At 47.9% G+C, this 18420-nt stretch overlaps 3 protein-coding genes and 1 long non-coding RNA gene across 5 annotated transcripts in view; 1 reads left to right on the top strand and 3 right to left on the bottom strand.

Moving 5' to 3' along the window:
* The window catches only part of LOC130594701 (adenosine receptor A3-like), a 161693-nt gene that overhangs the window by 114890 nt on the left and 28383 nt on the right, over window positions 1–18420 (top strand). Inside the window, exons 2-3 of one of the 2 annotated variants that reach the window (XM_057400773.1) lie at window positions 5630–6137; window positions 7130–8049. The exons of the other annotated variant lie outside the window; for it this stretch is intronic. Coding sequence (XP_057256756.1) covers window positions 5770–6137; window positions 7130–7745 — 984 coding nt within the window. The 5' untranslated portion in view covers window positions 5630–5769 and the 3' untranslated portion in view covers window positions 7746–8049. Of the gene's footprint in view, window positions 1–5629; window positions 6138–7129; window positions 8050–18420 lie in introns of those variants that run through there. 2 annotated transcript variants of the gene reach the window in all.
* On the bottom strand, window positions 1897–3786 carry LOC130594696 (adenosine receptor A3-like). The gene is made up of 2 exons (XM_057400767.1): window positions 3077–3786; window positions 1897–2532 (listed from the first exon to the last, which is right to left on the bottom strand). The coding sequence occupies exons 1-2, from the start codon at window positions 3409–3411 to the stop codon at window positions 1929–1931; spliced, it is 939 nt and encodes a 312-aa protein (XP_057256750.1). The 5' UTR covers window positions 3412–3786; the 3' UTR covers window positions 1897–1928.
* On the bottom strand, window positions 10098–13164 carry LOC130594702 (uncharacterized). Its single transcript, XR_008971145.1, has 3 exons — window positions 12005–13164; window positions 11328–11407; window positions 10098–10645 (listed from the first exon to the last, which is right to left on the bottom strand). It is a non-coding gene; the product is annotated as an uncharacterized LOC130594702 (long non-coding RNA).
* Window positions 14633–18221, bottom strand: ATP5PB (ATP synthase peripheral stalk-membrane subunit b). The gene is made up of 7 exons (XM_057400768.1): window positions 18099–18221; window positions 17935–17977; window positions 16854–16999; window positions 16244–16407; window positions 15770–15895; window positions 15371–15550; window positions 14633–14786 (listed from the first exon to the last, which is right to left on the bottom strand). Exons 1-7 carry the CDS (start codon window positions 18124–18126, stop codon window positions 14715–14717), a joined length of 759 nt encoding a protein of 252 aa, XP_057256751.1. The 5' UTR covers window positions 18127–18221; the 3' UTR covers window positions 14633–14714.

Raw genomic sequence — 18420 nt, 5'->3', positions numbered from 1 at the left:
AGGCAGAACAAAAGCTGCTGCTGCTGCTGCTGTGCCTCACATGAGCTCTTCGCTGGGTGGTTTTCTTCCCTGTATCCGTGTGTCACTTAAACACTTCTTTTCTGGAAAATCCTTTCTCCTCCCCTCCGCCCCCAGTGTGAAAAGGGAATCAGTGCGCAAAGGCGCAGCTGAGATTGCAGATAGCCCATTCCCTTCTGATCCTTATCTCACCAGGATGTAGGAGGATCCTTGGGGAATGGCTGGAAGCTTTTCGCTGGAGCCATCCAAGAAACAAGCTGCCTATAGCCTTTAAATGGCAAATCCATCAAGTGCTTGGGGACCGGGATCCAAAACACTGTTTAACCCCATGAAGTACAACATCCCTGGGCTCTGCCACATGGGAGCTCCTCCTCGAGCCGCCTTCTCCACACAGCTCTGCAGGCACTGCTGCATCAGCTGAATAACGTGATCTAAACCCACACCTTTGAACCCTGATCTAAACCAAAGCCTTCTGGGCTCCCCAAGAGACTCTGCCTTTGCTGATACCCACCTGATACCATGGAGGGGTGGTAAAATGAATCCTGGACCCGCATGCAGCTGAGCCTGATCCTTCTTACTCACGGCCCCTCCTGCTGCCGGCTCCATCAGCCTGAACAAGGCTTCAAATCACAACTGTTGTTAAGAAAACAAATTACTGCGTGCGGCAGCAAAAGCATCCAAATACTCCAACACAACTAGCAGGAGGATCCTCTTGTTACAGCAGCATGTATTCCTGTGTATACACGTGCCCAGAGCATCGCCAGCAGCAGCACTAAGTGGAGGACTGTTAGCACCGATGTGCATTGCTCAGCCATGTGTTTCCCTGTTTCAGCAGGAGCACTGGGCATGTTTAGGGGAGAGCAGTTTGGTAGGTACAGGAGGGAGCCCTTCGGTTGGGATGTGGGGTTGGATGCCTGTGGATAACAGTGGGAAGGGGAGGGCAGAGCCGATTTCCACACCAAAACGCTCCCTGATCCCATTTGGCTCCTGCGTGCAGGGAGTGTTCAATCGCTTTGCAAGCCATAACCCCCCCCCAAGCCCAGTGTTTCCTGACACTGGGGCTGAAGGTGGCAGTGGGAGAAGGGCTGGGAGCCCACAGGAGGAGGATGCAGCACCTCGGGGTGTCCCTGGTGCAGGGCTGTCAGCGGCAGGGCACAGGCTCTGGTGACAGAGGAATCACAGCAGCCCCGCAACCGGGTCCTGTTGTATTTAGGACAGGAAACAGATGCTGCCTGGCGGAGGAAGCAAGTGGGGGAAACAAGTGCACCTTGTGCCTTCCCTGCAGGAACACGGTGGGAACAGGGGGTGCTGGACGGAAACACCCCAGTACGGCCCCAGGCAGGGCAGGGGCAGCTCGGCTGGGTTTGATGGCATCGCCCTTGGCTGCATCAGTGGGGATGAGGACCCAAAGGGCCTCAGCATCCTCCCGGTGAAGAACTTCTTCCTAAGACCTGATCTAAACCTGCCTTCTCCGTGACTGCTAAACAGGACGGACACAAAGAGACCCAACAGCCTGTGCCCTGGTAGGACCAGCAGCTTTGTGGGCATCTTTTACACAGAGACAGTGCCCCCATGGGAAAGCAACCTCACCACCACCACCAGCAGTGCACAGAGATGGGTTTTATTAACTAAGCAAAACCCCCATGAGCACGAGCAGTGCCAATCTCCCCCCACATCTCTCCACTCCAAACCTCTCCCATCTTTTGCCTTAGGAACACAAAGGATCTTCTTTATCTGTGGAGTTTGCTGGGAACCTGGGCCTGGCATCACACTGCCTGGAGCTCCATTAGCTGAACACACACACACACACAACCATTGCCCCAGAGTGCGTGATCTGAGCAGCATCTCAGTGTCTGTGCCATGTCCACCCCTCTCTGGTTGCTCCCATCAGTTGACCCAGCCTGGAGAGCTCAGATGCTGCTCGCTCCCTGCTCTGTTTGCTGTACACTGGAAAGAGCGGACTCTGCCTTCTGGGGCAGGATGTAATTCCTCAGAATGAAAACGTACGTTTCCTTGAGCTTCTGGATTTTGAAGGCATAGACGACGGGGTTCATGGCTGAGTTGGAGTGGGACAGCAGGATGCTCAGGTAGGTCAGAGCCTGCGGGGTGCTGCAGGAGGGGCAGAAGTAGGAAACGCAGTTCAGGATGCCCAGAGGCAGCCAAGATGCTGCAAACAAGAGGAGGATGAGGGCCAGATACTTGGCCATTTCGTACTCCTTCCCACAAGCTGTTTCCACACTTGCTGAGCTGGGGCTTAGCTTTGCCCACATGATATAGAAAATCTCGGCGTAGAGCGCACACATGAGGAGCAAGGGAAGGAGGATCCAGGCGAAGAAGCTGAAATACACCACATAATCCATCCTCATCACAGCCAGATAGTGACACTCGATGTAGCTGGAGCTGCCCGTGTGCCGGTTCCATCCCAGCATGGGGACCAGCCCCACCAGCACAGACACAAGCCAGCAGAGTGCCAGGCTCACACAGATCCTTTTCTTGGTGACGGCTGCCCTGTACCTGGGTGGGCAGGAAGCATCAGCCACGTTAGATGTGGTTCTTCAGAAAGGGGAACTACATCTGCAGGAACCTGGGCTTTTAAGCACTTGTTTCTGGTTGGCCTCATCCCAGTTAAGCACAGCTCTGTGCAGTCGGTCCTTCGCAGCCTCTGACATTTAAAGTGTGCTTTGGAACTACAGGGGAACCTCCCAACAGTCACCAACCCCCTTTAAAGAGAACCCACAGAAAGGGGTCAGACCCTTTCCTCGGGAAGATTGGTTCATTTTGACCTGCATCGGGCTGTCTCGAGGGGAAAACCTAAAGCCCATCAGGCTTCAAGCACACCCCCATGTATGAGCATCCCTTCCCTGACTCTCAGAAGCTGAGGATTCTTAGGCACCGATGGGGCTCCATTGCCCACATTTGGGAGCCTCTGCCTTTGTGTGAGTTTCCCTCAGAGAACCAATGATGCCCAGGGAATCCCTGTGGTGCAGGGAGAAGGAAAACATAAGGGGGAAGAGAAATGGGGAAGAGATGATGAGATGGGCCCTTGGCCCAGACTCACCTGGTCGGCAGCTTCACTCGCAAGTACCTGTCGACTGCAATGGCCAGGAGAGACAGGATGGAGGCATGAGAGAAGATCATCATGAGGCAGCACATGAAGAGGCAGGAGTAGAAATGGGTGACAACTCCGAGGCTCACTATGACAGCCAGCGGCATGACAAGGATCCCCATGGCAATGTCACTGAGGGCCAGGGAAACGATGTAGAAGAAGGTGGTCTTCTGCAGAGCTGGGTTCAGCTTCACTGCCCAGATCACCAAGGCATTGCCCACCACCGCAGCTATCCCAATGACAGACTCCATGGTGATATAGATCACATCCAGGCTGCCTAGTGCCATTTTGGACTGTTTACATCCAAAGTGAAGCAACGCTGTGCTGAGCTCTCATTTTCGGCCCCAGCAGCTGGGTCAGAAGCCAGCTCCTCCCTGATGTGCTCTGAATGAAGTTCCTCCTTCAGAACTATGCACACAGCTCCCCAAAGATGAGCAGATTTGTCCACGAGCATCCATCTATCAGACCGGTAAAAAGCCCTGTGACATCTTTTCTGTCTCCTTGAGGTTTATTTGTGCTTCTGTAGAAGAGTCAACGTTATCTGGTGGCACCTGGCACAAACCACAGGGGCTTGTGGTAATTCTGCTAAATTTTAGCCCTGATAAGTACAATCTCCTCCCTGTGCAGTCTCGCAGGGTGGATTAGCCAATGCACAGCTCTATTGTGGCTAGATTGCTCTGCCTTCTTTGAGGCCTGCTCCATCCATACGGTGTGCAGTGAAGGTGTAGCATCAAAGAAAACAGGACCAAAGGGCCTGGAGTGACCCTGTCTGTTCCCTTGCCACAAGGAAGGGGTGAGGAAGGCAAATGCAAAGGCATTCAGCTGGGTTTTGGGTGAGCAAAGGGCAAATGGAAGGAGCAACATTTTGACTGCTCCCCTAAGGTCCCACACAGCTGTGGTGCCCGGGAGCTGTGCATGCAGCAGGCACAGGGCAGCAGAGGCCCTACCAAAGCCCCTACACAGTGGTCTCTACAAGAGGCATCTTGCAGCAGCCACAGGAGTGGAAGAAGACAGAGAACGGAAACCAAAAGCCCTGAGAGGAGCCGCACAGTGAGGGCAGGAAGTGGGGAGCATCTCACCCAGGTCATTTCCTATGGATGCTCATAGCTGCACGGTGCAGGCTGCCCACCCTTGCCCAGGTCCTTCCCCGAGGAGCAGCTCCTTCAGCTCACAAAAGCCTTGCCTACATCCCAGCCATGACCTGGGATTTGCCTCCTGCACCCACAGATATCCTGCATCAGCTCTGATCAGAAAACCAGCACAGACTGGGACTGTCTATGGAGAGCTCGCCATGTACCAAGCACCCTCCCGGCCGGGAGCGAGAAGTACTTGCGTTGATTCCAGGAAAGCAGAATTTGTCCAACTCTTTTGACAGCAGAGAATAAAGAAGTTTCATGTATTTCTGGCTCCATCTCCTCCTCAGGATGATATCACTTGCCCATCCTCAGTTTTGCCAGAAAACTGGGTGGAAGAGGTGGAGAACTCGGTGTCCAGGAAACCAAATACCACCCACATTTGCTTAAGGCTTCATTACACTGATATAGCACCATCCACCTAATCCTTTACTCATTATTCGCTCCTTCTTGGAGCATGTGTGCTTCTATTTGCCCAAGAGCCAGGTTCTCCTGCGACTCGCAGGCTGACCCGAGCTCATGTTTGCATCTCTTCTCAGTTTCATCTGAAATGGGAGCAGCTCTTTCACTGCAGACCCACATCAATGAGCATTTGCTCACCCGCAGCAAGCGGATCACAGCTTTCACAGCCTCTCCCTGCTACTTCCCACACCTTTCCTCAGTTTCTCCATCTCCCATAAGCAGAGCATAGCAAAGTGTGCTGCTCTGAACATGGCTCGGTGGGTTGTCATGCTGATTTCAGGCAGAAATGAGGGCTGAAAAAGTCACCTACAGTGCAAGTGTTCTTGTCAGATTGAGAAAGCTCCAAGTAAAAAGCGTTTTTCAGCCACCTCAGGGCCTTCACTGAAATGGTAAGCCCTGGATTATATCAAGTATTGGAATATAACAGAGCACCCTCCTAAAGTCCCCTGAATTGCCTCATTTCCTATAGTGACCACAGGGCGATTATCTAGATTGATAAGTGCCAGCTTTGTACATAAATTCTGGTTACAGTTCTCCCATTTCTAAAACTGCAACTTGGAAGAGGAAGCAAAGTGTTTGGTTATAGGCAGCTGGCAGGCAGGCTTGTGGAAGCTCTTCCTTTATTGTTTGGGGTTTTTTTAACTTTCCAAAGTCCTGGACTGATACCAGGCTGCTGGAGGGATGCTCCGAGCTTCAGATGGGTCCAGAGAAGGGAACATTCCCTGGATACTAAGGTATTTGCAGCTGTGAAGAAAGGCAACGGCTGATTTGCTGCCCAAGTATCAAGGATGTGAAATACTGGAAGGGGTTTGCACACTGGTGAGTCACTGGAACAACTGAGCACCAGAAACCAAGGACGAATCCTACACACAGTCATTGTTGCCCCATCCCTGGCAGTGTTCAAGGCCAGGTTGGAAGGGGCTTGGAGAAACCTGCTCTAGTGGAAGGTGTCCCTAGATGGAACAAGATAACCTCTAAGGCTCCTTCCAACCCAAACCAATCTATGATTCTGTAGCTCAGCCCAGGTGGGAACATCTCCAACAACTCACCATGCTCAACACCAGCCAGGAGCTGCACAGCAGCCAGGAGCTCAACAGCCTGCATGGGATTTACATCGGTACAGAGTGCTTGGTTGCTGTCTTGGCCACTTTGGGAAACATCCTGGTCATCTGGGTGGTGAGGATGAACTCGACGTCTCAGAACATGACTCTGCACTTCATCGTTTCCCTGGCGCTGGCTGATATCGCGATGGGGATCCTCGTCATGCCCCTGGCCATCGTGGTGAGCCTGGGCATCAGCGCCCACTTCTACACCTGCCTGGCCATGTGCTGCCTGATGGTGGCTTTCAGTAACGCATCCATCCTCTCCCTCCTGGCCATCGCCATCGACAGGTACCTGCGGGTGAAGCTACCAACCAGGTGAGTGCTGGACCACCACGGGCCCCTCCACTGATGCTCCTGCCAGCTTTCCAACCCCCAGCCTCTGCCCGAGGGCTGCCACCACCCCTCTCCTCCTTAACTTGTCACTTTTCTAACAAGTATTTACACTAAATGCCAAATATTTGCCCCAAAATGCCACATATTTGCCCTAGAAATGCGTGCTTGGGCATGAAGAAAAGACTTGTTCCTAAAAGCCCAACCTGAGTTGAACTCTCTAGAGCAGGAACCACTCCCTGCAGTTAATAATACAACACAGACAGACCCTGGGGATGCTTGTACAGGGCTGAGAACTCGCTGTTAGTGCTAGTCTGAATTTGGCCACACAGGGTGAGCCTGTGGCTGAGCAGTTGAATTCTTCAGCTCTTTTGTTAATGCTGAGAGTACTGAAGATTTCACTGGGTTTCTGAGTCTTCTAAATAAAATCCCTTTCACTGTTTGCTGAAAATACAAAAGAACTAACAGACTTAAGAGCTGATTTAAGAAGCCATTCACTTTGCATGTTGGAATGGAAAAGCACATGAGCTAAAAATCCAGAGCATAACATCAAGCATGAAAGTAGCAGCAATGGGGAAAGGACCTGTAAAACTGAAAGATGAAAGAACAGTTTGGTCCTACAAATGGCATAAACCAAGTGTAAAGAGTAATGGACACCCAAGGAAGCTGAGAAATAAGACAGAACTGCTAATAATGGCAACATCGAGGCAAAAGGGGCACTAGGATCAGAATGAAACAAGAAATAGCTGAAATCATGCAATTATAAAGAGGAGAAGTTGAGCCTAGTTCTTCTTAAGGGTGCTGCAAAGCAACTGGTACAAGTGGAGAGTTAAGCTTGTCTCAGAATAAGATTTGGGTTAGTGCTCCAAATCTGTGACCATGAACCTGTAATATTTGAACATGCAAGTTCCTGAAACCATCCTTAACCATTTTAACTACTTCTGTTTAATGCAAACCTGGGTTTTCTTCCTCCACAGATATAAAAGAGTCACTACAGAGAGAAGAGTTTGGTGGGCACTGGGTTTGTGCTGGTTTCTGTCCCTGCTTGTAGGATTAGTCCCCATGTTTGGGTGGAACAAGGCAGCAGGAAGCACCTCGGAGTTTCTCAGGTGTCAGTTTATCTCGGTGATGAGGATGGATTACATGGTGTATCTTATCTTCTTCACATGGACCCTTGTCCCTCTGCTCATCATGTGCGCTCTGTACCTTGAAATCTTCTACATCATCCGGACGAAACTGAGTCAAGGTTCAATCAACACAAGAGGGACAGGAGGGTTTTATGGACGGGAGTTCAAGACAGCCAAATCTCTAGCACTTGTTCTCTTCCTGTTTGCAATATCCTGGTTGCCCCTGTGCATTATAAACTGTGTTTCCTATTTTTGCCCCACGTCTCAGATCCCCGAGGTTTTGATGTACTTGGGAATCCTCTTATCCCATGCCAACTCTGCCATGAACCCCATTGTCTATGCTTGCAAGATAAAGAAGTTCAAGAACACATACCTTTTAATTTTAAGGACCTATATCCTGTGCAAAAAAAACAGAGCCAGTTCTGTGCAAAAAACCACAGAGCAAACACCAGAAGAGCAGTCATAAATCAAGAAATGTTGACCTGCCTGTATATACCAGACCATTGACAACCACTTTGTGAAGGAACTGATGGGAAATGGGGGTTGTGTTTTGTCTACTCCCACTCTTGCACAAACTGCTTTATAATAAGGGCAAGCTCCTCTTACCCAATCTGATGCACATTTGACATTAAGCCCAAAGCAACCATTTATGGTCTTCTGCATTGGGTACTCCAGAGAATTCTGCTTGGTGGTTGCTGAGCTTCCAGGCAAGCATCTTCATTTAACAGGACCCTCTAGGTTTTATGGATTAACTTGACCATGATTTGGTAGACCCATGACCCAAAGAACTGGTAACAAGGAAGATGTTTTGCTCCAAGTGCCCCAGCTTGGATCTATCAGCAGCTGGTAAAACCCTGCTGCTGTGAGTCACACAGCTGAGCATCTCAGGAAGGCCAGATGCTGCACTGATTCTGGGGACCTCTGCTTTGCAGGACATCCTAACAGTGGGACACTTCCATGGCTTCCAAAGCAAGACAGTGCTCACCACAGACTCCTGCAAAACTAACTCAGACACAGAGCACCAGGCAAGAGCCAAAGTGCTGAACACACCCAGCTGCTCCTTAGTGCTGGGGACATACCAGAAGGAGATGACTGTCAGAAAATAAACTAATAATATCTTTAAGTTCTTCCCTCCTCCCCCAGCTGCCTGACCAGGGATAGAATCAACAGTTCCAAACCCATCACATGTACATTGTCAGAACTGGTTACCAAACCCCATCTACTTGGGGGATTCTTCCTGCACAGCATATCCTCGTGTTTCCTACAATCAATCCTGCTTTGCTAACACCTGATTTAAATGTGATTTGTGCTGCAAGACTCCTCTGTAAACCTGAAGAACAGTTACTCTTTGTAGCAGCCTGTTACAGATCTGATGACTAAAGATGAACGTAAAGATGTGTCTAGATATGTCTTTGTATTAGTTTCAAAATACAGAAAGGATACTGGACAGAAGTTTTGCCAGTGTTGTTTTGATTTTTGTTGCACAAGGATCAGTTTGGTCCACTGAAAAATAGGATAAGTATGTTCTTTGTTGTTGGTAATGCAGCCACTCACAACCCAGGCACGTCCTCACTGAGTATTCTTACACCCTTTGTCTTCTCTGTCAATTTAGACTAAATCTGAGCCTGAATAGCAAAACAAAGGACACACAAACCCTCCTCTATTCTGATTAGCAGATGCCAATGTCCCAAATTCCTCTATCCTTCCATAAAACAGAGTTGGCCGATGGCTACTGGTAAAAGCTGTGTATGACTGGATAAGGCTCTTGGCATGGGAAAGAGATAGCAGAAGGATGCTCTGAAGTGAATCTGGGACTTACTAGCAGCCACACAACAAACTGAGGTCTCTGTCACCCTCCATCTCCAAGGGCTCTAGGTAGGCACACAAAATTGCTGCACTGTGGTTGGTGCCATGTCACAAAGTACATGAGATGGTTGTGATGTGTCAGTACAATTCACGGTGAGGAAACATCTACATGAAAAACCCAACATGCTAACTGGTCTCAATAGGAAGTCACCTTTTCTTGCACTTCTAACAAGATCTAACAGTATCTAACACAGGAAAGCAGCATTCCTCTTGGTGTGGTGAAGACACATTAGTGCAAGCCTCGTAAATTTTCAGACCATCATACTTCTCAGTTGCTCAGAGTCCTGTTCCTGGTCCTGTAGAATGGTCAGCACGCCTCTCAAGCCAGAGTTCAGAATGTGATGGTGCTTGTGAACCTGTGTTTCAATGGGCCCCTGCACTTCCACCAGCTTCTGCAGCCCCAAAGGCCGGCAGGGCAGAGGCGGAGCAGCTGCTCTAACTGCTTGTTGGAAACACACCAACCGAGCGATGAGGGAAATCCATCTGCCCATCACGGCTTCGTGCTGCCATCAGGTGGCCTCACTCATTTGAAGCTTCTCATATGTTGGACTTGCTGCTTCACAGGAGGCAGCAGGACCCAAGCACTTGTCCTGGCCAAAAAATTCCCCTTCAGAGGGGTTCACAATAGCCCTTCCAGAAAAGAGGAATAACTGCAAGAATCTGACACTCTGGTGACCAGAAACAAGGCAGCTTCTGAAGCTCACAGGGCTGAGGCAGCAAGAAGCTTCGCTCTGATTCAGCCTTGCAGGAGAAGCATTAAACAACTGATGGAGATCATTGCACTTAAACAACAAACCTCCCACCTGCAGGCACAGGAACATGCAGAGAAGCTTCTCTGTGCCCCTGCTAAGAATGACTCACTAGTGTCAACTTGTTCCCCAGTTTATGAAAGGGGAATTTTAACTTTCTACAGTCTATTTAGAACACTGGGTAATTAACATTTTCAGAAATGGACTGTCACACTGTGATTGTGCATTTCTTTTTACATGACCCAACTGGGAAGCAGATATTTGCATACAAACATTTTGTTATCATAACTTCAGGAAGCAGAAAATAACTCACTTGGCAATTAAAAGCCAAGGAAAACATAGTCGGTGACAGAAAAGGGAAACACAAAGGCACAGACATGAATGGACACAGAGTAACATTTCCATTTCCATTGGTCATTCAAAGCAACAGCAAAGACATAAATGGGAACTTTACAAGTGCAGTGAGATTTCTAGAGATTGGGAAATAGGGTATAAAAAGCAATTTGTCCACAACCACAAAGAAGTTTGGAATAGGAGACATTAGTTTCCCCTGGTAACTATAAAATGAGCTGATGTTAGACATACAGCAGTGTTGGTATTTCCCAGCACACTACAGGCCTTGATATAATGTTCTGGCAGCATCCGATGTTCAGAAAGTGCAGGTGTCTTCGTTTCACTAGAAGCTCCATCATCACACAGCTGCTGGTGCCCCACTCTGCTGGAAGACCAGAGAGGCGTAGGCAACATCACTCTGGGGATGTGAAAGAAGCCACAGACATTAGAGAATGTGCAAGCACCTCGGTATGGATTTCCTGCTTTTAATTTGTCCTCAATGCGACACACCACTAGCAGTCAGTCTGTCCCTACATATGCTGGATCAGACCAGTTAATCTAGCTCAGCATCCTGGGTCAGCTCTGCATTATGGGCTCTCAAAAAATCATTATCATGGAGGCAAACTGCAGAAATACTTGCCTTTGAAAAGATTTCCCCCTGACCTGGTTGGTTGGACATGGCCCTGGGTGACATGGTCTAGTGTGAGGCACCCCTGCCCATGGCAGGGGGGTTGGAACTGGATGATCTCAAAGTCCTTTCCAATTCAAGCTATTCTATGATTCTATGATCTGCCCAAGTAGTGATTTAGTTAAGCCCCAGATACCTGAAATATGTAGGGAGAACAGCATTTGAGCCCTGTGATAACAGAGGAGTATCTTTCCTCTTACTGTCCAGGCACCTCCTCAAAGAACTCCCTGGACTACTCTAAACAGGCTGAACAGGATGCACAACAGAAAACACTTTTCCTTAGTCAAAAGAACTGTCAACTAACACTCGAGCCTTGCAAAACCAAAGCCCTTTTCTCTTCCCCCAGTTAATATTTATCTATCAAGAATCTGAAGTCTTTACATGTAACATTAGGAATAGTTGTGACCTTTACCTGGATGTTCTTAGCAGATTCCTCAGTCACTGCTGGGAGGGGAACTTGATCTTGTAAGGTCTGGTGGGATCTCTTATACTCTAGGGAGGAGAAGGACACCAGCCTCAGCTGTCTGCACTTGTTGCAGACAGAGTGCAACACAGGCTTAAGAGTGGGGTGACAGAGCAGCTCCAGAGCGTGTGGCTCAGACACAGCTTATGAAATCCACCACAGACTCTCACTGCAAAGTGAAGTGTGGCAGCCTGAGCCCCTGCCTGCTGAAAGTGGGATAAAAGTGACTGATGGATGTGGTGAGAACACACTGCGTGGCCAGTGCTAGGACCATAAAACCCAACCTAAAAACCCACACCCCCCAAACCCTACCACGACCAAAAACCCACAGCTCATCAGTGCAGAAATTAATTCTTCCATGTAAAGAGCCCTTGGGATGATTCATGGGAGGTTACTGCCAGGAATGACAAGTTCACTACTACATTAGTTATTCAAGGGAGACATAATTTGAGCCTCTTTCAGAGTAACTTTCCTAGAAGTTACTTTGAAACCCTGATGCTGCAAGATGCAGCCCAAAGAGTGTAGAAACTTCACACCATCTGTGTTGAGATGTGCAGCACAAGATATTAAGCGCTCCTCTGCCGCCAGGTCTGGATCATCATGCTATTTCCTCTGCTGTCACTTACTTTTTCTGAAGAGGTGGATGACTGCAAAAACCAGAACAGTCACCAGGACACCAGAGATAAAGGCTAGTGATACGTAGAGTGTTTCATGGCTGTTGATACACAGGAAATAGTGTCAGAATTCCCAGTTCATCAAACTGGAATGTAATGTATCATTTATCCCAGCCCCGTGAGATTAAAGATTCATATCTACATTAAGCATCACTATGAATTAAATATCTACTGCACAGACTGGAAATTCTGTGCAACCGTTTAAAACCCCAAGACATGAGACACATTGCATGTAACTCCTCCTTTACAGAGCGAGTCTGCAGTCTCTGTGTTTGAAGACAGGAAATAAAAAATGGAACATTTACTTATCAAGCCTGCATTTGACTTCTGAACCTTTGAAGACAGCTGCAGAGGTGTATGCAGTGGTACGTACAGTAATAGTGGTGGCAATGGGTTCTGGTGCAACTGGAAGTGAAAAGAACAATAATGAAAACCTGGTTTAAAAGTGTGTTAATTTCTCCAGTGATGCTACAAGCAACAAGAACTGCAGAGTACTCATCATTTCTGTAACATTTATCTATCAGAGGGCTGAAAGTGGAAACAGCAGACAGAAAAAATGAGTTATTTAGACTCTTACTGTCTCACAGAGGCCTTTGGCATCAATGCAGTTCTTCGCCAAACACATACACCTCCTGCTAAGCCACCCCCCCAGCAGCTCTTCTCAGTCAGGATGGTATTATCTTAGGCAAGGATACTGCATGTAAGAAAACTCCTCAAAGAAGGAAATACCTGCGTTTACTTTTGAGGATCTCACTCCCATTCTCTCCAAACACTAATGAACAGTAAGGGAAGCTAAAAGGAAGGGAGAAAAGTTATATTTATATACATATACTAGAGTAAAACAAGCCTGTCACCCTCTTCTAACTCACACTTTAATAGTTTTTAATCAATTTTTCAGACATCTTCAACTGGCACAAACCCAGCAACCTCAGTGTGAATCCTCCTTCCTAACACCTTGTTCCCAAGCACATGTGCATGTTCATTATACTCCAATGAACAGGCTGCTTTCTTTCAAAGATTGGAGTATATTTAATAACTAGAGCACCCACATTATTATTTCTGCAGCAGTTAGAAGTGAGTGAACTTTCAGAATGAGCAGCAGCTTTCAAAAAAGCACAGACTTTCTCCAACAAGGAATGAACAGTAACTTTCTTCTTAAACTTGGGGGTGGAAATGTAAAGATAAGGAAGTATGAGTCGACTACAAAGTTCCTCGTCTAGGACTAGCCACTACAAGCCTTGCAAAGTACACTGTAACAGTGAGAGTAGCACTGACAACGGCTTAAAAGCAGGCATCCTATTCTCTGAATGCCTCTTGCTGCCCTTGTTGCCTAAGAGTCAAACCATTATGACCCCTCAGTTTCCTACCCCAAGTCCTACCCCAAGTTTCCCAGTAGTAAAAGGCAGGCCAAGATGTGACACAACTCCATCTTACCTTGGACCATGGAGCGGCTGCCCACCTGCAGGTTGAAGAGTCACGAGGTGTTGCCACTGCAGGTAAACCACTTGCTTTGTGCGAAGAATCAGTCCAACTAGGGAAAGCTCAAGTGCCATTCACAGCTGGGGTTACACAAATGTGGAAGTGGAGCAACTTCACCTTTTTTTTTTGCATTTTAAAAACCTCAGGAAAGTGAAAAACATCTGCATTCTGAGGAAGTGTCCACAAAAAAAAAGTCAGCTTCATTTTCAGTTCGATGCTTACCTCTCAAGAATACCTTTTTGCTGAAATGTTGCACTGAAAAGTTTAAAAAAACCTCCTATTTCACCAACTCCACTAAAAACAAGCCCTTTCCCCACTGCAGGACCAATTCGTGCAAGTGGCATTGTAAGCACACCCTAGTCTGCTTAAAGATTATTTACTACAGAGATCACTTCCCAGCACACAAGGGCTGACACTGCACACAGGTAAGTGCTCTCCTCATCTGGGATGTTTGAGATGTAACAAAATCCTTCAGGGAAAATATTTCCTATTAAAAAAACCTGAAAGGCTTAGGCTGTATAACACACACTAAACTATTCCCCGTGTTTCCTATGAATACCCAGGAAAAAAAACCACACTCTAGAATAAACTTATCCACTTCACCATTTTCACTCTCATACTGGGGATTTCAGTTGAAGCGAAGTCTTCCTGTTGCTTTTGACACATTTCCTGCCAGCTACATCCTCTCTTCTACGAACAGAAGGACACTGTTGTCACCATTTGAAGCCTTGTTACGGAAGTGGTTTGGGGGTTTTTCAGATAATTTTTAAAAGGATATTTGTTCAGGTACCACCAAGTATCAGCTCAGGTGAACGGGAGCATGGGTGCTCATCTGATTTTAGAACATGTTCACAATTTCAGTAGGTATCTACAGGTCATTATCACACCGAATTCTACAACAAAAACCGATCACTGTAGTAGAACCTGAATTTTTCACAGTGAAGTTCTGTGTCTGCTCTCTGGAAGTGGTCATGAACAAAAAGGGAACCAAACCAAACTGCACATACTGACTGAATAATCGCCCATGATGAACTAACTAGTGATGTATGTGACCAATCCAGCTACTTCAAAAAGTTGCTACTGCTAGTAAAAGACAGCAGAGGATTTTGTTTGTTTGTTTAATGATACTTTAGAATTGTACAGTTTTCAACAGTAAGAGACATGTCAGTGGAATTGGACGTGGTTACGCTGTTGCCTGGGCAGTCTTCGATAACGCCTTCAGGTCCAAAATGCATTTTGCAATACTCTCCTTCTGCTGCAAAGGAAAGGAAAACAGCTTTCAGGAGACAGACTTCATGAAAGACATTTAAACAAGTAAAATATTCTTTTGAATGCACTTTAAATACTCATTTTTAGAAGCACAAAATGGGTTACAGATCAGCAGGGATATGCAGTTGTAACTCCTGAAGTCAGATTCAAATCCAGTCAGTAACCTGCATTAAAACATCTGCAGGCAGTGCTAGGAACATGTTTTCTGTCTTTTGTTCTCTGCTTCATTCCTTAGAAGAAAGCTCATCTAGAGCCCATCTGCAGATCTTAAGCTGCCATAGTCTTATACAGAGAATATGCCACTCAAGTTCCCCATTAGCTATACAACTTATCACAAGCCTAGCTCTGTGCTGTACCACTACCACACACCACCTTAAATCACCAGCAACACAAGCCCCTGATACCAAGTAACTGAGCTTTGCAGCTCATACTCAGCAGCAGGAGTGTGTTGCAGCCTTGTCTGGAAGTCACCCAAAGATCACCCATCATCTTCTGGCTTAGGCCAAAATCACAGGACAGCAAATATTCGTACAGACTAAAATGTAAAGCAGACTAAGACCAAGCAAGTACCTGCTGAGGTGTGATGCTCTGAACAACGCTTTTCTCCACCCACTGAATCATGTGATCTTGTTCTTTCTGACGCTTTAAATTCTGCATAGCCACTTGATAGTCCAGCCTTTTCTTTACTTCGTTGTACACTGTCAGTAACCTCTCTCGATAATTAGCTTCCAGCAACATTGCGATATTATTCTAGACAAAGATGATGAAATCAAAGGGTTAATGTTTGGCAAGAACACAAAACAGCAGAACACATTCTATAGCAAAAGCTGCTGGATCTGGCAGTGGAATGGGCCCTGTCTGCAACACACCAAGGGCAAACGGTTCACTACTTGGTAGTCAATTAAGAGGCACCCAGATTATGCAGCAGAGAATGCAGAGGAAGTCAGCAATAGGGATGGAGCTGCATACCCGCTTAGCGTCAAAGAGGTAACTGCGGCCTTCAACACGCCACTGCTCCTTCTTCTCCTGTTCAATGGCAGCCTCGAGACCTTCAATAGATTCATTTTTCACAGCTTGAGCTTTAGCAAGTTTCTCCTGAAAAGAACAAACAAAAGCCATGCCTCAGGAAGAAAGTAAGCTGCAAGAAAACAACTGATCTGTAATTCATTAAGATTTGAGAAATGTCTGAATAATTGTGCCAGGGTTGAGGTTAAAGGATGGCAAGTTGGCCAAACTAGAGTTCACAATCAAGTCACTCCTGCTGGCATGAGGTGTTTCATTTCTGAAGTAACACCACCAACATAAGATCTAAACCATACCTTATTTAAGCAACATTACTCAGATATTTACAACAGGCTGGACACAGTACTCTTCCAAATCTTCAAGGAGATAACCTAGAATAGTTAGTAACTACTACAGTTAGATTATGGTTTGGTTTGTTACCTCATTAAGTTTGTCAGCAAAAGCTGCTACATCAGACCCATATTTCTTTATACCATAAATGATGACTGATAATATGCAGGCAGCTGCAACCGTCTCATGGTTCACTACATAGATTTCCTTCGACAGAAAGTACAGTATGAGTCCAGTTCCAAACATGTAAGGCCCTGAAGAAAAAATAAAGCAGCATCATTTGTACAAAGCAAAAAGAGGCTCATTGCAGAGGCAGCTACTTACTAGAAGATCATGAAGTACTCTCTTTTACCATCAGGAAAAGCAGAAACACAATACCACCAACAGTGGTACAAGGACACCCGCCAAAGGTGGAAGCAACTTGCAGAATGACTTCTGCTCATTCAAAAACAGGCAAAAAACTCCATATAAAGGTTTTGAGGATCAGCAGGCAAAGCAATCTTCCTGCAAGATCAAGCTCATGACATTCCTTTAGTTTTTAATTAAAGCTAAAGGAGCATCAGAGCCAGGAAGTGCCGCACTGTCTTATTCCTCCCAACCTCCTTCTGCTTATGTTTTTACCTTTTCAACAGGCAGTAGTGGTGAACAGAACTAAATGAGCCTAATTAAACACACCATTTGTAATAAAGTACACATTCACCTGTAACTCCTGTTTTAGGATACAGGAACTGGAAAAACTCCTCAGGGATCAAACCATGGCGCACTTCTCCTCCTTTCTCAGGCAGAGGTGGCAAAGGAGCCAAGTGCTGTTTACTTGTATGCAGTGGTCTTGTGGCATGCAATACACTGAAAGTAATTAAGAAGTTTCTATTAAGCATCTTACTTTATAAAACAAACAAAACGAAAGCTCAAAGGAGGTTATTCTACCCTCTACTCTGCTCTCGTGAGACCCCACCTGCAGTACTGCGTACAGCTCCAGTGTCCCTAACATAAGGGCATGGAACTGTTGGAACAAGTCCAGGGAAAGGTCCACAGGGATGATCAGGGGCTGGAGCACCTCCCATAGCTGAGAACATTGGGGCTGTTCAGCCTGAAGAAGAGAAGCTGTGCGGAGACCTCAGAGCAGCTTCCAGTGTCTGAAGGCGGCTACAAGGATGCTGGAGAGGGGCTCTTCATTAGGGACTGGAGTGATAGAACATGGGGTGATGGGTTTAGGTTTAAACGGGAGATTCAGGTTGGGTATAAAGAAGCAGATCTTCCCCGTGAAGGTGCTGAGGCGCTGGCACAGGGTGCCCAGAGAAAGCCGTGGCTGCCCCATCCCTGGCAGTGTTCAAGGCCAGGTTGGAAAGGGCTTAGAGGAGCAAGCTGCTCTAGTGGAAGGTACTGGATGATATTAGGGTCTTTTCTAACCCAATTCTATGATTCTATGAAAACCACTACCCTTAGGTGCGGGTCAAACACATCTCCCATCAAATAGGGAAAGCATCCACCAGACACGCCTCCTTTGAGGAAGTGGGTGGGACTACATAACCTCCAGAGGATCCTTCCCACCGTTAACAAGTTATTATTAGAAAAATAAAGTGAAAGCCCCAAACTAACGTTATTTAAACCCAACGAGCGGCGCCTTCCGAGGCGCTCCCCGTCCTCCCCAGGCTGCCAACGCCTCAAGGGGCCGGCAGCGAAGCCGGGCCGCGCAGCGCACCGGAAGCGCCGTTAGGCCTCGCTCGGAGGTCAAAGCCCTCAGCGCGGCCCCGCTGCCGACCCCAGCCCCCGGTACTCACCCCACGGTGACGGGAGGCGGCAGGCTCCTCAGCGCGGCCTGGGCTGAGGGGGGAAGAAGGGCAGAGAAGCGGGTCAGGAGAAAGCTCATGCAGGATGCTCCCCCTCAGCCCAGCCCATCCCGCCGCCCTACACCCCATAGGGACAGCGCTCCCGCCCGGCTCACCGGCGCGGAGGACGAGGCGGGACAGCATAGCGACCGGCACCGGGCCCACAACCCCTCCAACCCACTTCGTCCCCAACCGGTGACCGCCGGCCGCCTCAGCGACAAGATGGCGGCGGCAAACGCCTCGCGAGACTGAGCGGGGTGGGGGGAACGAGCTCTCGCGAGAGGAGGAGGCGGCGCGCGCGCGGCGCGGGAGCACGTGGGGGCGCCGCTCGGCTCCGATCCCAGTCCCGATCCCGATCCCGATCCCGGTCCCGGTCCCGATCCCCATCCCGATCCCGGTCCCGGTCCCGGTCCCGATCCCCATCCCGATCCCGGTCCC

This window comes from Pezoporus wallicus, unplaced genomic scaffold (genome assembly GCF_028554395.1).
Source record: "Pezoporus wallicus isolate ANWC-B61680 ecotype Strahan unplaced genomic scaffold, APGP_CSIRO_Pwel_v1 scaffold_7736, whole genome shotgun sequence".
Taxonomy (NCBI): domain Eukaryota; kingdom Metazoa; phylum Chordata; class Aves; order Psittaciformes; family Psittacidae; genus Pezoporus; species Pezoporus wallicus.
The sequence above is the reverse complement of the archived record's forward strand: the minus strand, read 5'-3'. Positions and strand labels throughout refer to the sequence as shown.

Coding starts and splice junctions, on each gene's coding strand:
- LOC130594696 (XM_057400767.1), bottom strand. CDS start 3,411: ATGGCACTAGGCAGCCTGGATGTGATCTATATCACCATGGAGTCTGTC. Junction 2,533..3,076: donor CGAGTGAAGCTGCCGACCAG/GTGAGTCTGGGC, acceptor CTGCCCACCCAG/GTACAGGGCAGCCGTCACCA.
- ATP5PB (XM_057400768.1), bottom strand. CDS start 18,126: ATGCTGTCCCGCCTCGTCCTCCGCGCCG. Junction 17,000..17,934: donor CCGCCTCCCGTCACCGTGGG/GTGAGTACCGGG, acceptor AATTACTTTCAG/TGTATTGCATGCCACAAGAC. Junction 14,787..15,370: donor AGAGCATCACACCTCAGCAG/GTACTTGCTTGG, acceptor TTTCCTTTGCAG/CAGAAGGAGAGTATTGCAAA.